At 38.3% G+C, this 20,264-nt stretch overlaps 2 protein-coding genes across 3 annotated transcripts; one reads left to right on the top strand and one right to left on the bottom strand.

The window, feature by feature from the left end:
* Positions 1 to 10,819: 10,819 nt before the first annotated feature.
* On the top strand, positions 10,820 to 16,791 carry LOC136218905 (peptidyl-prolyl cis-trans isomerase CYP37, chloroplastic). 2 transcript variants are annotated; one of them, XM_066006077.1, is made up of 12 exons: positions 10,820 to 11,051; positions 12,234 to 12,494; positions 12,579 to 12,668; positions 13,174 to 13,269; positions 13,894 to 14,001; positions 14,202 to 14,251; positions 15,054 to 15,156; positions 15,523 to 15,576; positions 15,823 to 15,981; positions 16,092 to 16,214; positions 16,397 to 16,446; positions 16,525 to 16,791. In XM_066006077.1, the coding sequence occupies exons 1-12, from the start codon at positions 10,881 to 10,883 to the stop codon at positions 16,634 to 16,636; spliced, it is 1,377 nt and encodes a 458-aa protein (XP_065862149.1). In that variant the 5' UTR covers positions 10,820 to 10,880; the 3' UTR covers positions 16,637 to 16,791. The 2 variants fall into 2 exon arrangements, with proteins under 2 accessions (XP_065862149.1, XP_065862150.1); XM_066006078.1 differs by having other exon boundaries at positions 10,912 to 11,051; positions 12,226 to 12,494.
* A 58-nt stretch (positions 16,792 to 16,849) lies between these two features.
* Positions 16,850 to 19,597, bottom strand: LOC136218906 (F-box/LRR-repeat protein At4g29420). The gene is made up of 2 exons (XM_066006079.1): positions 19,077 to 19,597; positions 16,850 to 18,145 (listed from the first exon to the last, which is right to left on the bottom strand). Exons 1-2 carry the CDS (start codon positions 19,528 to 19,530, stop codon positions 17,253 to 17,255), a joined length of 1,347 nt encoding a protein of 448 aa, XP_065862151.1. The 5' UTR covers positions 19,531 to 19,597; the 3' UTR covers positions 16,850 to 17,252.
* Positions 19,598 to 20,264: the final 667 nt, after the last annotated feature.

Raw genomic sequence — 20,264 nt, 5'->3', positions numbered from 1 at the left:
GTCTAAAATATACCTGATGAAGGATCGAATTATATTGGGCCTAATACTGAAAAATGTCACTTCTTATCGCTCTAGGGGAATGCGACGGTTCTGATAAAACAGTCTGCGCACTCATTTCGTTATATGTTTAGGATTAAATTAATCTAGTAGAATTAATTAAATAAACATATACGGCTAGCTTCGGTAAGAACCTAATCGGTCACACATGAAGTAAGATCGGAGGATGGAATAGTAATTTAATGGAGAGAGAAAAGAGGGGGGCGAAATTTATAGTTCATTTATTAGGGTTTTAATTGTTTTATTTAGATAATTATAATTAGATTATATTATGGTTAAATCAATTAATAAGGATAATGTTTATTAGATAGTATAATGTGATTATGTAGAATAGACGCGATGAAAGCGAGAGAAGCGAGAGAGGCGAGAGGTGCGAATGGGGACCAACGAGATGGGAAGAGTGAGGGTGAGCAGAGGGAGCGGTCGAGGTCGGGCGGCGGTCCGGTGATGGAGGCAGCGGTGCGGTCGTTCCGTTCGGCGGGGGAGGCATGGGTCTCCTTGGCTGGGGAGAAGGCTTCGGATCCGATCGGGAGTGGGGTTTGAGGCGAGATCTGTTGAGGCGGCTTCCGGCGGCGTGCGATCTGTGGAGGCGGGAGCTGGCGGAGGTCTGCTGGAGGGGGCGCCGACTAGGGGGATCAGTTTGTGGGAATTATAAAGATGGCGGCAGGTGTGGCTGTGCCGCCTGAGGATGTGTCTGCCGTTTTTAATGGTAGCGGTGTTGCCGGTGTTGCCTGTTCGGGTGTAGAGGATGGGGTCGGGTTGTCCGGCCAGGCGGGTTTGGATTTATTTAACGGGCAGAAGGCTTCCGTGGGGATCCCTGCGGAGGCAATTAATTCATCACTGGATTCTCGTTCTGCTCCTGAATTAAGGGGTAGGAAAAAATGATTAATGGGGTACAAGGAGGTGCACTTCCGGGTAATATGAAGATGACTTGGAAAGATACAGTCTTGGGTGTTGTGGAGGAGGATAATTCCCTGAACGAAGGGATGGAGGAGGAAGACTTGGAGGGGATTTTATCAGACTCGGATATGGAGGATGAGGAGCAAGATGATCCTTTATGTCCTGTGATTCGATTATCCTCGGCTGACAAACGATCCCTTTGCTCTAAATGGAAATTGTCCTTAATAGTAACGGCCCTAGGTAAAAAAAAATTGGATTTAGTTACTTTCCTCAGAGAATCTGGTCTCAGTGGGCTAAGAAAGGAAAAATCAGTATCACTGATTTGGAGAATGACTACTATGTGATTAAGTTTACACATGCTGAGGATTATGAAGCGGTCATTAATGGGGGCCCCTACATTATCTCCAATCATGTTCTCGCCATAAGACCTTGGGTCCCTAACTTTAATCATAGGGATTGCTCGGTTAATAGGATTTTGACTTGGGTAAGATTCCCGGGTCTCCCGATTGAGTATCACAATGAAATATTTCTAAAGAAAATTGCTGGGCTTGTTGGAAAAGTCCACCATGTGGATAAAACCACTATTGGAGCTGAAAGAGGCAAATTTGCTAGAGTATGTATTGATATCGACCTAGTGAAACCTCTTTTGTCTAAATTTTGTCTTCAACATACAATCTACTATATTGAGTATGAAGGGATCCATAATATCTGTTATGAATGTGGGATGTTTGGTCATACTTATGAGGGTTGCCCTAAAAGGAAAAAGGTAACTGTGGAGTTAGGGGAAACTGTCAAGACTAGGGAGGAGGATATCCATGAGGATGTGAGGAATTTCGGCCCTTGGATGGTGGCAAAGCGTTTTGGGAGAAGAAGGACTCGCGCTCCTATGGCCCATAATGTCCCTCCTAACATTATGAATGAGCAGATCCTGATCCAGAATGATTATGGAAAGAAGGATAATTCCAGCCCTAAGGAATGTGTGGCTACTGACATCCCTTTGGAGGTATGTTCTGGATCTAGATTTGGGGTTCTTCCTGTGGATGGAGATCAAGACCATGGTCCTACTGATGATCAATCAGAGTTGGAAATGCCGGACTTAGAACCTACAGATCCTGTAGAGAATAATGTAGAGACTATCAACCCTCTGTTTGAGTCCAAAGAAGAGTCCCAGAATTGTCCTCAGGTTCAATTTCCTCAAGGTTCAGAGTTGAATAAAGAGGTTAGTTTTTCTAAACTCAGTATTGAGGCTAGAAATGGGAAAACCATGAGGGTCAATAAGATGAATATGAAGAAACTCAAGGGTAGTCATAAGAATAGCCAAAATTCTTATAGTTTCTTGGAGAAAAGGGGGTTTGCAGGTACCTCTTCTAAGCTCTTAGGAGCCCCAAATAAATACCTTGTTTAGTTTGGATGGGCCTGTGTTTGCTGTCCTCATTGATGGATTTGTTTGTATGGAATGTTAGCGGAGCGGCAAACAAGGCGACCCGTATCCATGTTAAGGATTTGATTAAGCAGTTCAACCCATCTTGTTTTGCTTTACTGGAAACTAAGATCAGTGGAGCTAAAGCATATGAGGTGGTTAAATTATTTAAAAGTTGGAAGTGTGTGAGGTCTGAGGCTACTGGCCGAGCTGGTGGTATTTGGCTTTTTTGGAAGCCTGATCTGGTTCAGTTTGATATAGTAAAGATGGATAAACAATTTATTCATAGTAAAGTTACTTACCCTAGGAATAAATCCCTCTTTATCACTATTGTGTATGCTGATCCTATTCTGGCTAATCGTAATCGTCTTTGGGAGGTTTTGTTTTCTTTAAGTACGAGTATAGTGGAGGCTTGGTTTATTGTCGGAGATTTTAACGATATTGCTATCATGAGTGATCAAAGAGGGGGAGGGAATCACTATATTAATAGGTGTCTTAATCATAAGAAGAATATGGATTTGTGTGGTCTAACAGACATTGGTGCCACTGGTCATAAGTTTACTTGGAAGCATAATAGTACCTTTGTTCGTTTGGACAAAGTTTATGCTAATATTGTTGCTCATAGTAGGTTTCCTAAGGCGGCTGTGTTGAACCTCCCCTTCCATCATTCTGATCATTGTCCTATCCTTGTCAGACTGGTGAGAGCCCCTCGTCCTAGAGGGGAAAGACCTTTTAGGTATCTAGTGGCTTGGGAATCTCACCCTGAGTTTAAGAACTTTGTCCATTATAATTGGAAATCCCATTCTAATGTTTTAATGGCTGCAGAGGGTTTTAGAAGTAATGTGGCGAGCTGGAACATGAACATCTTTGGCCATATTATCAGGAGGAAGCAGAAAATTCTGAGTAGGATGGAAGGCATTCAACGTACTTTGGAGGTCAGGTTTGACCATAGTTTGAGTTGTCTCCTTAGATCCCTCCAAAATGAGTTGGAAGCCGTGCTTAAACAAGAGGAGTTACTTTGGTTTCAGAAATCAAGGAAAGCTTGGATTAGAGATGGCGATCGTAATACAAGGTACTTCCATCTTTCTACTATAATCAGAAGGCAGAGAAATCAGATTGATGCTATCAAAGATCCTAATGGCAATTGGGTTTATGAGGATGATCATATCCGTCTCTTGGCCCTCAATTTCTACAAGGAGTTATTTAAAGAAGACCCGGTGGACTTGGATGGAGCTCTGTCTAGGTCTACCTTTCCGAAGGTTGGTGAGGATAAGATTATTGAAGCTTTTCACCCTATTGATCAGAAAGAGATTGGCCAGACAGTTTTTAGCATAGGAGCTACTAAAGCTCCGGGGATTGATGGGCTCCCGGCCGGCTTTTATCATAAGCATTGGGATACTGTTAAAGAGGGAATCTACAATTTTATAAAAGGGGTTTTTGATGGGTCGAATGATATTAGGCTTGTGAATAAAACTCTTCTGGTCCTGATTCCTAAAGTGGAGAAGCCTTCCTCTTTCTTACAGATGAGACCTATTAGTCTGTGTAATGTGATTTATAAGGTGGTTACCAAAATCATGGCTAATATACTTAGGTGTATTCTCCCTGAGATTATTAGCCAGAATCAAGGCAGTTTTGTCCCAGGGAGACATATGATGGACAATATTGTTATCGCTCAGGAGATGGTTCATTCGATGAAAGTCAAAAAGGGAAAGCGTGGTATTGTGGCTCTGAAACTAGATCTTGAAAAAGCTTATGATCGGATTAACTGGAGTTTTCTTATTGATTGTCTGGAGAGAGCTGGGATTCCGGATAATTGGAGGAATTTAATTGAGGCTTGTATTTCTTCTCATGTCTTCCAAGTTTTGATTAATGGGGATTTGTTTGAAGAGTTTACTCCTTCCCGGGGTATCCGTTAAGGGGACCCTATGAGCCCTTTCCTTTTTGTTATTGCGATGGAGAGGCTAACTCATCTTATCCAAGATGTTGTTAGTACTGGGAAGCTTCATCCGGTGTCCATTAATAAATTATGTCCCCCGGTCACTCATTTGTTCTTTGCTGACGATGTGATGATCTTTGTTGAGGGGAGTGAGGAGCAAATTGGCGTGATTATGGACATCCTTACTAACTTTTGTTCTGCTTCTGGTCAAAAGCTTAACATCTATAAATCTAGGATGTTGTGCTTTAATAATATGGACCAAAGGGTCTGTAAGAAAATGAGTGAGATCTCTGGTATTCCTCTAACCAAGGCTTTTGGTAACTATCTGGGGGTTCCTCTCCATAGTGATAGAGTTTCGAAAGCTTCCTTTACAGAGATCTTCGATAAAACCAATAATAAATGTGCTAATTGGAAGGCTAATTCCCTTTCTATTGCGGGGCGTCTTACCTTGATCCAATCGGTGAACTGTGCGGCTCCCAATCACTTAATGCAAGCTTGTAAGCTGCCGGAGCCTGTTCTTAATGGCCTTGATAAAATTAATCGTCGGTTCCTGTGGGAAAACTCGGAAGAGGGGAAGAAAGTTCATCTGGTTCCGTGGAAGGATGTTTGCCAACCTAAAAAAATGGGAGGTTTAGGGATTAGAAAAGCCAGGGACAATAATAAAGTTTTGTTAATGAAGCTTCTTTAAAGAATGTGGCAATCCCCGTCGGCTCTTTGGGTTCAGTTATTGTGTGGGAAGTACAGAAAAGATAGGATCTTTGGGGGCCCTAAAGAGAGAGTTCTTAATTGTTCTTTCTTATGGAAAGGGGTTAATACAGTGTTCTCGGAATTTTGCTCTGGGATTGGTTGGTCGGTGGGCAATGGCAGATCTATTAGTTTTTGGAATGACACCTAGCTTGGGAAGAAGCCTTTATTAGAGGTGTGTACTTCTCCTCCACCTTTGGGGATACGTAATTGGAGGATTGCTGATGTAGTGAACTCGGAGGGAGATTGGATTGGGGCGAGATTTGAGGCTTACCTTGATCTGGAAACGCTTCTGAAGATTCGGGGAGTTAAAGTTAGCAATAAGGAGGAAGATGGGGATAATCACTATTGGTCCCTTACGAACAATGGGGCTTACTCTTGCAAATCTACGTTCAAGGCGTTCTATCTCAATTCGGATCCTCCTCCTTCAGTCGCTTGGAAGAACATTTGGGCCTTAAAAGTTCCTCATCGCATCAGGAGTTTCCTGTGGCTTGGTACAAAAGATAGGTTGCTTACAAATGTGGAAAGGAAAAGACGCCACTTGGTGGAGGCTGATACTTGTAGCAGATGCAAAGCTCAAGCTGAAACTACCTGCCATGTCTTTAGAGATTGTGTGAAAAATAAAAATGTGTGGAGGGAAATTCTTCCGGCCCATTTGCTTCCTAATTTCTTGGCGTACTCTGATCGTGATTGGTTTATGGATGGAGTTAGGGGTTTGTTATTACCTGAGCTAGAGCATGGGGCTATCCTCTTTGCCGTTTTCTGCCACCAGCTTTGGCATTGGAGGAATGCCGATATTTTTGGAGAAGGAGCAATTACCATTCCTAATTTACTTGCTTTTTTCTCTAAAAAAATTAATATTATTATTAAAAGCTTCAAAGAGGATAGCTTATCTAGTACTATCCAAAGGAATATGGTTCACCTTTTGGGTTGGAGTAGACCTGGTGAAGGGATCGTGAAATTGAATACAGATGGCTCGTGTCTTGTGGATGGCAGAATTGCGGCTGGTGGTGTTTTGAGAGACGCGAGTGGTGCCTGGGTGTCTGGCTTTGCTCAGAATCTAAGTATGGGCTCGTCCTTCAATGCTGAGCTCTGGGGGATCTTCTATGGGCTTAAGCACGCCAAAAACCTGGGTTTGAAAAGATTGCTTGTGGAATCAAACAACCTAGAAGCGGTTAAAATTATCTCTGATAACAAGAAATTGAGTTTGGGTAGCCATAATTTAGTGAAACGAATCAGAAGATTATGTTATTCCTTCGACACCATCAACTTTGGGCATGTCTCCAGGGAGCAAAACAGGGTTGCAGACCGCCTCGCTCCTGAAGGCCATGTGAGGATATTGGGAATCTCTACTTTCTCGTCTCCTCCAGGTTTTCTCTTATCTTTGCTTTCAGATGATCTTGTTGGGGTTAGCTTTCCTAGGCTAATCCCGAGTTAGTTTTTGGGTTAGTTTGTTTGTTTCTCGTTTCTTTTCATACCAAAAAAAATAATGTGATTATACATCTATATAATTATTCTAACCTAATTAATTATCCTAATTGAATTAGGATAATATTTATTTAATATATTGTATTTGATATAAATAATATTTGATAAAAATATATATTATTATCTAATTAGAAAACCTAAGAGAGTTAGGATTCTAACTACCTAAACCTAATTGAATTGAGATTCAATTAATTGGAGACTATAAATAGCCCCCATAGCCTTGAAAAATTCGGCCAACATATAGAGAAATAAGATTTCTTTTCGTCTCTCACTCAATTAAAGTATTTACTTCATACCATCCGTTTCTTATTTTCGTGTGGATACAATTAGATGCAATCTACACTTGATTGTTATTTGGTTGATTACTAACTTTCGGTTTTGATTTCTTATTTTTGTTCGTGGCTATGTTCGTGATTGACGTGGCATCCACATGGGCACTTCGTTAGCAACGGTAGATAGTTCATCAACTGAAGGTATTTAGTTCAATCCATGTTTATATGAAATAACGATTAACGGATTTTAGAAAGAAAATAGACAAAATAGATAAAATTTTATATTTCCGTTGCGCCTAGACTTGTCTAATTTTCTTCATTTGCCTCCAGTGGTAATTTCACACTCGATTCGAGTTCACCAACAGAGTCCGTTGTATTCTGGGAGACGTCGTCATTGCGGTGTAATATGTCTTAAGGAAACTGGTTATTCAGACCTCAGATTCCACCTTTATGTTCCATTTTCTGATTTGGTAAAAGTTTTTGTTTCACTTAATTTCTATTTAGTTTCATTTAAATTCAGATTATTTCACTTATCAGCCAGTTTCATTTATATAAATATATATTTTGTAATCACATTTATATAACAAAATTGGCGTATCTTCGTTTATATCTTCCAAATTAATCATTTCCTATAAATCTTCTTGAAACCTTTACCCCAAGCCAATCTAAGCCCAAAATGGAGCCCCCAAGCCTCCGGAAGCAATGCATTATAAATTTTGATTTTCATAGCAAATCCACCAAGCTAATTACCGCGATGATCTCGAAGAAGTCCACCAACCAACACGTAACATGGACTCCATCTAACTGACCCATCCGCATTTGATTTTACCCATCCCTCAGTCAGAGAGGACCAACATATCCAAATAGTTTGGTGAACCACCTCTAGACTCCCCTTAGTAAACGTTACATAACAATCTTCCTCAAATGGAAAAATTACAAAATTGGATCAAATGGGGGACCCATTTATATTTTTAACCCATTTACTCAACCTACTACATATCTAAACTATGTTTGTGTGACTTTCTCAAAATATCCTCAATATGTTTGTAATTTTACGGCGCGTCTGTGTCACTCCCGTTTGATTTCGCAGATTTCGCGATATGCGAAGTCTGCGAAGATAATGTTTAGTTTAGTTGATGATTTTAATTCGCATATTTCTCAATATGCGAAGTCTGGGCGTGTTTTTAACAAAATTCCCGAAGTGGTATATAACAAAAAAGGCCAAAGAACAAGGGATTCTAATATTAAAATCATAACATTATCAAAATTTACAATAAGATTGCCACAATAACAACATTAAAATCATAACATTATCAAAATTTACAACAAAATTGCCGCAATAAACTCCTAACTAGTCATTTTAAAATGAACGTGACGAATCTGAATGGAAATTTCTCCCTGTACTAGAAGCCCAAACCTTTTAGGATGATAAATGGAAGTCCAGACCTTTTGGGATGGATGTTTCCCACAGTACACAACAAGATTGGCACAATAACTCCTAACTAATCATTTCAAAATGAATGTGACTAATCTTGATGGGAATTTCTCCCTGTATCAGAAGGAAAGTGATCTCCTCTGCAGCCCAATATGCCGCCTTCTAGAAAGGAATGTTATGGATTCAACCATCTTCAGAAAAATTTAACCGTGTTAGGCAGAAAAAAGGACGAGTTGGCTTCACGAAATGAGGATTCGCAAAGCATGCGAATATAAATGTGCAAGGAAGAGGATTATTTTACTTTGCAAATCGATGATTTTGCGAAGTCTGTGAGATATGAAACGTGACAATTTACTTCACGAAAACGGATTACGCGAAGTCTGCGAGTGAAAAATCATGAACTTTTCTACTCGCACACTTCGCGTAATCCGTTTTCACAAAGTAGATCGTCACGTTTCAGACTCTTTCTCATCACAGATCTTCGCGAAACCAGATTACGCGAAGTGATTTTCTGGAAAAACGAAGAGAAAACAGTAGATACTTACATTTTTTTCACATTTCACCATTAAAATCGTCAATAACAATATGATAAACTGGGAAAAACAATGAAAATAACGTAGAATAACTATTTCTTCGATGGTCGTAAGAAGAAAGAAACCAAGAAACGAGCAGGGACAAGAAGATGAAGAACCATTGCTTCGTTTTCTAGGAATAGGAAGATGAAGAATCAAGAGATGAAGAGAGGAAGAAGAGAAAGACATGGTGATGTAGAGAAATGGTGCAGATTTCGCGAAATATAAAGGAAAAGATGAAGATCAAAGGTCTGGGAAAGCAACCGTTCGCGTTAGGAAGAGAAAGGGGAATGGAAGATGAAAAGGTGAGGGTAGTTTGGGAAAGTCACACAAACATAGTCTAAATATATAGTAGGTTAAGTAAATGGACTAAAAATGTAAATGGATCTCCCATTTGACCCAATTTTATAATTTTTCATCTTCAAATTTGAAGACAAATCAACTTGATGAAGATGCATAAATACAAAATTATGAGAAGGACAAAAAAATCCAAAAAAGACGATGATAAGTAATTTGGGCGGTAGTAAGTAATTTGGGCGGTAGTTAGCAATTGACCATATAGCAGATTGTATATTCCCAGTAAGCTAACTATTCAAGTTCGAATTGAAAAAAACAGTATGCAAATGGTTCAGAACTAAGGCGGTCCATAAAAAAATTAGGGTTATTTACAAAAATGGGTCAAATGGAAAGCCCATTTACATAATTAACCCATTTACTCAACCTACTATATATCTAGACTGATTTTGTGTGACTTTCCCATAATACCCCCAATATTTCATCTTCCTATTCCTTACGGTTTCCTCTTCACCCAAAATGGCTCCTCCTTCCACAGGGATCTAACCTGCAAAATCCGTTGTTGTTTGATGGCGTTCTCCAGTAACTCCTACTCTGGTGAGAGAAAAGGGAAGCGAACGACGGTAGAGGAAAAACGAGAGGACGAATTTAGGGCGAAAGACGGTGAGAGAAGGTGAACGATGGTAGAAGAAGGTGAACAATGAGAGCAAAGAAAAGGAAGAATGTGAACAGACGGTAGAAGAAGGTGAACAGTGAGAGAAAGGACGAGGAAGAAGGCGAACAACAGAGAAAAGGGAAGAAAGAGGGCGATTTTAGAGCGAACGACAACCTCGTTCCGTGAGGCGGAAGATTGGGAAACGCAAAGAAAATGCCTAATTCTATAAATCTCACTAAATTATTGTTGGTTTATTCATTTATGTTCTGATTTTTTTGTTAAATAATGTTAGAATCCGTTGTTGTTTGTCATTTTTTGTTATATACCACTTAGCGAATTTTGTTAAAAACACATCCAGACTTCGCATATGCTACCTAAAATCAACTAAACCAAACATTCGCTTCGTAGGCTTCGCATATGCTAACTAAAATCATCAACTAAGCCAAACATTAGCTTCGCAGGCTTCGCATATGCTAACTAAAATCATCCACTAAACTAAACATTAGCTTCACAGATTTCGCATATGCTAACTAAAATCATCAACTGAACCAAACATTAGCTTCGCAGGCTTCGCATATTTAGCTTCACAGGGTTCGCATATGCTAACCTCTGCGAAGTCAGACGAGAGGAAGACAGCCGCGCCTAAATATTGAGGGTATTATGGAAAAGTCACACAAAATCAGTCTAGATATGTAGTAGGTTGACTAAATGGGTTAAATATATAAATGAGCCTCCCATTTGACCAATTTTTGTAATTAACCCAAAAAATTATGATATACATTTTAATATACAAAATATCAATAATGTGTAATTAATTTTTTTTAGTGAGGTAATTAATTAATTAAAATACATTAGTTGTAAATATTTTATTAAATAAGGTATGTTAGTAAATAATAGTAATATATATATATATATATATATATATATATATATGTATATATTAATAGAGGAGCCAATTTCTACCAAAAAAAAAAAAAAAAATAGAGGAGCCAATAGAAGACATCCATGTCGGATAGTGTAGATAGATGAGGCGCGCCAAAATTAGTCTTTCTGTCTCTCTCTCTCCTCTCTAGAACCCTCAACCAGTCCCACAATCAGTTTCATGTAATGGCTCTTCCTTTATCCTCTTCCATTCTCAACTCCTCAAAGCTTTCTGTTAGTGCTCCCTCCATTCATAAACATCATTTTCTCTCCAGCCATTTTGCATTTCGACTCAATTATGCTCGTCCCCAGCTCACACCAAAGATTCATTGCAAATCCATTGAACATTATGGAAAGGTTGGGGTTTCACAATATGTGATATTGCTGCCTTATGCTACTTGAATTGTATTTATTTTCACTTTCGCTTGTTAATTGATGAAATTTTTGCTGGGAAGTATGTCACGAGTGTTGTAATTTATATATACTTTTGAATGTGAACTTATTTTCCTTATTTGGTTTCACATTTTGGGCTTACGACGCCATAGTGAATGCAGCAGCCAGCATGTATAGGAATTGAATAGGAATTGAAATAATGTCGGTTATTAGATTTATCGTTCAGGTCTATTCTGAATTAAAGTGCATTGTGGAGTATAATTTTATTCAGTTGTTATTAATGGGATTTCTGCTGATGTCAGTTATAAATGGGACTATACGCCCATTTGACAATTGGCACTTGACCGAAGAATCAAAGTTACTTCTATGTTTTGGAAATTTTTGGTTCTCACTCTTAGATGTTTATGCCTGTGGAAAAACACCTAGTTTGCTCGTGCCTTCCTGAACTACATTCAAAGCTATATCGGGCAAACCTTATCACAAGTTTCTTTATACATCACTGCGTAGATAGATATACAGGCTATGCAGGCTTTGTTCAATGTGCAGCATAAATCAAACACTTTCTATTTTAGCTTTTTTTTTTTTTTTGGGTTGGATCCAATTAATTGTTGGAGGTTGGTGCTCCTCTTCATGGCTTTCTTCTTATACTAGGAATCAAACACGAGACCTAGTTTATGTAACTAGAGGCCCTTCCTGCTCAAGTCAACCTTAACCGGTGTTTTAGATTTTCGAGTCTTAGGAGCGGCCTCTTGCCACAAAATTGGCAGGGGAAGGCTTGCCCCCAATACACCCTTGTGGTGGTGGGACCCCTCCCCAGACCCTCGCTTAGGAGGGACGCGTAGTGCATCGGGCCGCCCTTTTATTGATGCATGCCACATACTTTCCTTGATCACAGGGTTACAATTAATGAATATAGACAAATATCATCCACTGGGGTAGTTCAACAGGGTTTTAGGAAGCTATACCTTGTTTTATCGGATGCACATTATATCCTTTTACTAATTTATTTATTTTTATTTCAGTTTACAAGTATACTGTTTTCGTGTTCTTGTTTTGCACCGGTTAGGATAAAATTATGGATTACAACTACAAAAAATGCAATGCCCTTTGAAAGATCTTTTCTAAAATGGATTTTCAGCCATGCAGGATCCAGAAGACAAACATGATATTCCTACTAGTCTATACACATCGATTTTTGAACTTGGAATGAAGAAAGTTGAGAACCTAATTGCTGTGGTTCTTATCTTTGTGCAATTATCTTCACCATTACCCTTGGTTGGCTGGGACATGTGGTCCATTCCTCCAGCGGAAGCAGTGCTTTATTCCCCGGACACCAAGGTCCCACGAACTGGGGAACTTGCTTTAAGAAGAGCTATTCCTGCAAACACAAATATGAAGGCTATACAGGTTCTTATTAATTACTGAATCTGCATGATCTTCTCTAGCTGAGAACATAATCAGATTACAGATAATGATGCCTTTTGCTTCCAGACTTCTCTGGAAGACCTTTCATTCTTGCTCAGGATTCCACAGAGAAAGCCTTATGGAACTATGGAGGGAAACGTGAAGAAAGCGCTAAAGGTATATATTAAATTTGATATAATTAGATAAAAAGCTTATAATAGTGTGAGAAGTGATGGTATTCAAAATTTTGTAGACAGTTCAATTAGTTATTTATTTCTATTACAATTGTCAGATGGGATTTCGTGGTTGAATACTGCTTTTAAGGTAGGTTTCCTCCTGCATTTTGAGGTATCTTAGGATTTACATGTAGATTTTCTCAGCACTTTAAGTATAGTAAAATTCAGTTTTATATCAATTATTTTTCATATGATACCTTTTGGGTGCGTCTCTAACCGTGTTTTCCCAATAAAAGTTTCTCCCTGTATGCTTGGCATGCCTTGTTTTTGTTTAAACGTGTACTTCTGAAGCCATTTTTTTTTTGTTGTGTTTTTCACTGAAAAATATATTAACTTAGTTTTTACATGCTTCATGTCCCTAGCTGTTTTAATCTTCTATTATTCATTCCTTATTTCTAAAGGGATGGTACCTTGATATAATTTTTCTTTCTCTCCCTTAACCTCAGATAGCAAAGGATGAAAAGGATTCTATTTTGGCAAGTATACCTGCAGAATTGAAGGAAACAGGGTCTGAACTGTATGCATCTCTAATTGATGGAAAGGTATGGGAAATTCTCTTAACTAACTCTTATTGGTGAGAAAGCCCTCAGATGTATTAATTTTCTCTTCCGGGACTTGTATATACAAACTGTTGACCTAAGGTCCTAAGGTGGGTTGACTGTAAAAATCCATGTACATATGTACAATATTACGCTGGAGTTTATGGATGCATAATATGTATACGAGACACTCCAGTTAAAACACATCTAGTAAAAATGTTGTTATCTGCTGAAACTAATTTTTGTATAGAACAGAGCTGATTATCATGCTATAATGAGTTGAAGTATCAGAAAACCATGGCCAGAAATCAGCATCCTGTTACTGAAGATGAAAAGTAGCTAGCTCTTGATCTTTTGCAGGAAGTTATTACTCAAGGTTCACCATTGCTTGCTGCCGTGTAGGAAAAGAGTTGCATTTAAAATAACAGAAACTCCTTCATACGGATGATTCATTTTGGGAAATTTTTTGGATTACTATGATGAACTTTGTTCCAGTTTCATTTGTAGCAAGAAGTTCAAATTCTATTATATATGTCATAACACATTAGACTCATAATAGAGTGCCTTTTCTTCTTCTTCTTCTTCTTCTTCTTCTTCTTCTTCTTCTTCTTCTTCTTCTTTGTCTAGGGTGGTTTACAAGCTCTCATTCAATCTATTAAGGAGCAGGATCCAGATAAAGTTTCTGTTGGCCTCGCATCTTCTTTAGATACAGTTGCTGAGCTGGAGTTGCTGCAGGTGAACATTAATCCTGCAAAATTGGACGATTCTTTTAGTGGGAACTTCATTGCAAGGGAAAAATCATCAGACATGCATTTATTAGCTTCAAGCTATTGCCATAGTTTCATATTCCTGAAAACCTGCATTGTTATTTGAAAGCCTTTAATGTTCTTGTGCATGTAGAAATGCAATTTACTGTTTTATTTATTCCATATCAGGCTCCTGGTTTGTCATTTTTGTTGCCTGAACAATACTTAAAATATCCAAGGTCAGTCTTCTCCTGAACTATCTGTGTAGATATAGTTCATAGTTATAACTTCGATGCATTTGTAAACAATTAAAACATTTATCTGTTTCAAATGAGTGATAAAACATTGTTTGTACTCTCAGTAGTCTGTTTCCGATCCAAATATAACATTCACATGATAAGTGGAAGCAAAAAAGATAGCTTTCCAGCAATATAAAAATTGTTGCTTCATTAAACCATGTTTACATGATTGCCAACTCTATTTCTAACTGTTGTAAATTGTTGTAGAATATGGTTATCCAACATTTACGACTTACAAATTTTTATCTTATTTCAATGTAATAAGTCCTGATTTCTTATGTTTCAAAAAAAAAAAAAGTCTTGATTTGTCATTGACTACCTCAGAATTGTATTTGCACAAAAGCATATAACACCAGAAGGCAACGGAAAGAGAAAGGTTATAATGCATCACTTAAACTGAGAATCCATCTGCATGTTAGATTGATTGTTTTGAGTTTCCTGTGAAATTTGAACTAAATTTTCATGGGCTTTGGGATGACTATTAATTTTTTTTTCCTCCCATTTTTTGTCAGTCATTGTTATGTAAAACTTGTATATTAAAGTTATGGTTGATTAGCATTGAATTTTACTTTTGTGCTACTTGGATTACTATTACATCTCTGCGTTGCTGAGTCATTTATTTGACTGCTTACTGGTTTACAGGTGACTTATCTGACACAATATACTTTGATATTCGTAGAAAATATTGCTTTCATTTGCAATATCTTTTATTTGAAATGTTTTAATGTTTTATGCTTTCAAGGCTAGCAGGCAGAGGAACAGTTGAATTTACCATTGAGAAAGGTGAGGGTTCAACATTTTCCCCTGAAGCTGGTGGTGAACAAAAGAGGACTGCCAAAATTCAGGTCAGATGACCTGATTATCTACAGTAGAATGTAACAAGCAGTACTGTGTAAAATTTATGCTCCAGCCACGCTGAAAAATTGGCCATGTGATTTTATTGAAAGAAAAGTAAGATTTTAGTTATTTTATCGGCTCAAATTAGTGACCTCGGTAAAACATTAGCGATAACTCAATGACCGTTTGTGAATTTAATCCAAGGAACTTAATGGGTTCAGAAACTCTCCCTTCTTCCCCTCTTCTTCTCTCTGAGTAGCACTAATGGTTACTCACATCTGCTACTCATTTATGACATTCCTTAAGTTGCATATGGAATAACGAATGCTATTTAGTAACTACATTATTAATTTGTGATATGCTTATGGATGCAGGTTGTTCTAGATGGATATTCAGCGCCATTAACTGCGGGGAATTTCGCAAAACTGGTAAGGTAGTTGAGCCTCACTCCAGCCTCATAGATCTTTGATTTCAAATTCTCTATCAACTTTATTTATATTTTCATTAAAAAATTGAATTATGCTTTTACATAACAAGTAACAATCTGTTGGAATCAAATGACAAGTAACTATTTTGATCTTGCATTCTTGTGAAATAAATTTTCAAGATGAATATTTTGGAGTATATATGAACTCTGCTGATAGGGCAGAAACCATTAATTCACAACTGTCCAGGTAGTAGATGGGGCATATAATGGGGCAAAGCTCAGCTGCATTAACCAAGCTGTTCTCACAGACAGTGGAATTGATAAGAAAACAGGTTACAGTGTTCCCTTGGAAATAATGCCATCAGGGCAATTTGAGCCCTTGTATCGGACGATGCTAAATGTACAGGTAAATCGAGATCCCATATCCTTTTCCTAAGTGTTTCTAGAAATTGCAATCAGAAAAACATTGTTTACCAGTGTCGATTATTTTTGGTTTCTTTGTATGCCATATGGAAGGATGGGGAACTGCCAGTGCTTCCACTATCTGTTTATGGGGCCGTTGCTATGGCTCACAGTGAGGGTTCCGACGAGTACTCATCACCATATCAGTTTTTCTTCTATCTTTATGATAAAAGAAGTGTAAGTGCAGTCCACCTTTTTGTTTTCAAAAGTGATTTTTTCTTCTCTACCACATGAGCAAAAGTTAGAGGTCAGAATTACTGCTAAACATGCATGCAGCATTGTCGTTTTCCAACTTTAGTCATATTAGAACTTTTGATTGATTCCTAGATAGTGATGGATGCTCTTTTATTCTCTTTCAGGCTGGATTAGGAGGTTTATCCTTTGATGAAGGACAGTTTTCAGTTGTCGGGTATGTGTTTACTGGATTTGTTTCTCATTGTATATGAATGCCACTAGATTTATTACTTGTACTGTTTAAATCGAGCAGATATACGACGACTGGAAGAGACATCCTTGCGCAGATAAAATCCGGTGATGTGATACAATCTGCAAAGCTAGTGGAAGGCCAAGACCGCCTAGTTTTGCCAAATGAGAACTGATGTTTGTCTAGTATGACCATCCATTCTTTGTATTCATTGCAGTTCTATATTCAATCAGCATGATTTTCTTGGTGCAGACTGCATTAAAAAGATCTTTCTGTTAGTATTCTAATGTCTTTTTCTCTAAATAAAAATACATACATTCATTGGTTTTAGAGCTTCAAATGTTATGAACATTTTATTTACCGTCCCGCTGCAAAGTGACTAAATAGATGAATCGGGTGCAAACCAAATGATAATATATGAGGACAAGCTTTAGGTTCCATCAGAAAAGTTCCGAAAACAATTTTTACAACAATGATACAGACAGTAGCAAACTCTTCTCCTTTGCTGTTTAGAAATTGAGCAAGGAGAGGTCAAGAGAAACATTATGAACTTACAATAACAATAATGACAACAAAAATGTACATTAGGAAGCTCCTAAGCAACTACAGTGCCTTGTGAACTGTGTGATTCTCAAGCACATGTATATTTTATATAGATTAATTCACAGAATTTAAAGTTTCTGCATTCCTCAATTCATGCAGGCCGGGTGCCAATTTCTGTCAAGTGCAAATCAAACAGATTAGGGCCATTAGACTTTATTATCTCTTATTCTGATATCCAAGGTTGCCCGTTAAATGCCATCGGAGATCCATGCATCTTTAGAACCTTCTTTCCACATTCCCCACCTCCATCTGACTTTTGGATGTTCAGCTGTACACCGAGAGATGAGGTTGCTAACAATATTTGGATCTACTTCACGGTGAATGAGCAGCCCAACATCTGACAAGTTGGTGCACTTATCCAACATTGCAAAAATAAAAGATGAAGTGTCCCCAGCATCATGTATCACTAGCTGTGCAACAATTTCTTTGACCCCCTTCATTCCAGTATGACTCCGCAAACCACCAGAAAGAAAACATGTCTCCATTTCAGACCAAGCCCCAGACCGCAAATAAAGCAAGCTCAACTTTGGGAATGCATCAAACAACCTCTCCATGCTAAGCATTGTCATATTATCAGGTTCAGTGAACTTCAATGAATCAACTGTGAGCCTCTTAATCGAATTGTCAGAAGGAAAAAAATATAGGAGGCCACAAAGATTTGAAGATTCAAGCTGTAGTATTTTCAAATCAATGAGCTTCTTTACTTCAAACTTATTTGCTCTGCGGAGTGAAAGATAGAAATTAGACAATGAAGGAGTTTCAAGAACCAGAGATCTTGGTTCAATACATTTCAGCTCAAGTTTCAAAAGGTTGGGTGCCAAAATAGTAAGAGAATGTGGAGCATTTGAAACTGTCCATCTACACATCCTAAGATGATAGAGATGGATCTTGGGTTCTTTAAGTCCCCCAACCCCAATTAAATTGAGAACTTGCAGATAAGGGAAACAGTGATTGACCTTGCTTAGGTCCTCATCATCTAATCTTATAGATTCTAGTGTTAAACTCGTAAGCATAGGCATTGGATTCAAACCATCTACCGATAGCCAAGCATTCTTCACCTCCAGATCAACAAGATGATGACCTGCAGATGCAAAAGAACAACTATAAGTGAGACACATTTATAACTCCAGACGTTCTAAAACTCTTTTCTTTAATAATTAAAAACCAAAAGACAGTCTCCGGAAACATAGAAACAGTTCAGATGCTTTATTTGGAGCATATTGATAAATCTATCCACACTTATATCAGACACTTACACGTCCTTGCTCTCTAACTGCGAGCATATGGACTGTACACGGCATCATTTACAGAGATGCTAATCAACATTTCTTTGTACACATAATTATACAAACATTACCATTTCTTTTCTGCATATTTACTATATGTAAGCTTAATGAAACCTTACTGATCTGTAATGGAGAGAAATGATGTTCAATGAGTTCTAGTAGAACTAGTAAGATATGTTTATACTGATTATTTTAGCATAGAACTAAACTGACAACATAAAGAAGCAATTAAAAAGAAAAACAAATCGGCAGAAAGTTAAGATAAGTTAAACCACCAGCTAAATTTCTTGAACAGTAACTGGTTTTCTTAGATATTTTACAAGTATCTCTGATAGTTCATCAAAAATCATGCCCAAGAACAGGGTTACCCTAAAATTTCCACATCATTTTTCACTAGGAGCAATAGAAAAACAAAATAGTTTTTCCTCATCGATTACAACAACCACATATATCGCACTTTTTACAAAAATACCCATCATATTGAACTGCTTTTCTAGTAATTCAAGGAGTACACCTAATCTCTATGCATGATCTCATCAAACACTCGTTTTTTCTTCTTCCGCAAAATCCATTGATGCTCACATGAAGCTACTTTGACCATAAGAAACAATGAATACTAGATAGCTATTTCTCTCTACAATTTAATCAATGAATACTAGAATAAAACAACTCAGAGCATGAGGAAGCAAAGCCAAATTGAACAGGAGAAAACAATTTAAGACTCACAGCATGAGGAAAGCAGAGCCAAAATCTCTGATCGTCTCCAACAAGACTGAATCCAAAAATCCGAAATGGACAGCGACCTTAGTTCCCGACAGACCTGCGGCAACCACTGATTTACGAAGGCAACGTCAGTCAAATACAAATCGTCGGACTCATCCTCTATGTCGTCATACGAGATTCCACAGAGCGCCTTGGCCACGCCGATCGAGACAGACTCTAAGGTCGAAGAATTATTGACCAGGCTGTTGAAAATAGTCTTGAAGGGGGTGATTAAGTGTCTAGTCTCCGGCGACCTGGATTTAAGATATCGGCATAGGGTGCAGACGAAATTGATGGAGCGTACCTCGCGAGATAGAGAGTCGAAGGTTTTGGAGACGAGTCGGGAACGTGCTAGATCGGCAGAATCGGTGAGTCGACTGAGGATCTCAAGAAGCAGATGTGGAGGAAGATCGTCCATGGAAAAGAGAGAGAGAGGATAGTGTTGCAGACAGAATTTCAGCTCCCGCTTTATTACATTTTAACAGTCGTCTCACTCTTAATAATAAGGGAAAATTACAAATCTAGGTCAAATGGGAGGCCCATTTACATATTTAATCCATTTACTCAACCCACTACATATCTAGACTGTTTTTATGTGACTTTCCCGTAATACCCTTACCCCTACCCTTCCCACTTCCCCTCACTCTATCGGTTTCTCTTCCCTGTTCTCCTTGGTGCGCGAAAACGGTTTGGCTCCTCCATTAATGATTTGAAGACTTTTGATCTTCCTATTTGCCTTTAAATTGCATGAAATCTGCACCATGTTTCCAAATCACAATGAAGTTCTCTTTTCATCTCTTGATTCTGCAACTTCCTAACCCTAGAAAACGAAGCCATGGTTCTTCATCTTCCTGTTCGTTAATTGGTTTCTTTCTTCTTGTTACCATTCCAGAAATGGTTATTCTACGTTATTTCCGTCGTTCTTCCCAGTTTATCATATTGTTAGGAGCGAAAAATGTAAGTATCTGCTGTTTTTCCTGCGTTTTCCATGAATTCACTTCGCGTAGTCGATGAATTCGCGGAGATCTGCGAAGAGAACGAGCCTGAAACTTGATGATCTACTTCGCGAATCGATGAATTCGCGACGTTCTGCGAAGAGAAAGAGTCTAAAACGTATGGATCTACCTCGCGAATCTATTAGTTCGCGAAGTC

The sequence above is a fragment of the Euphorbia lathyris genome, chromosome 2, assembly GCF_963576675.1.
Source record: "Euphorbia lathyris chromosome 2, ddEupLath1.1, whole genome shotgun sequence".
Taxonomy (NCBI): domain Eukaryota; kingdom Viridiplantae; phylum Streptophyta; class Magnoliopsida; order Malpighiales; family Euphorbiaceae; genus Euphorbia; species Euphorbia lathyris.
The sequence above is the reverse complement of the archived record's forward strand: the minus strand, read 5'-3'. Positions and strand labels throughout refer to the sequence as shown.

Excerpts from the sequence above, each read along its gene's own strand:
- LOC136218905 (XM_066006077.1), top strand. The coding sequence starts at position 10,881 with ATGGCTCTTCCTTTATCCTCTTCCATTCTCAACTCCTCAAAGCTTTCT. Across the intron at positions 12,495-12,578 it reads CAAATATGAAGGCTATACAG|ACTTCTCTGGAAGACCTTTC; the intron begins GTTCTTATTAAT and ends TTTTGCTTCCAG. Across the intron at positions 14,002-14,201 it reads CTGAGCTGGAGTTGCTGCAG|GCTCCTGGTTTGTCATTTTT; the intron begins GTGAACATTAAT and ends ATTCCATATCAG.
- LOC136218906 (XM_066006079.1), bottom strand. The coding sequence starts at position 19,530 with ATGGACGATCTTCCTCCACATCTGCTTCTTGAGATCCTCAGTCGACTC. Across the intron at positions 18,146-19,076 it reads GGCTCTGCTTTCCTCATGCT|GTCATCATCTTGTTGATCTG; the intron begins GTGAGTCTTAAA and ends TTGCATCTGCAG.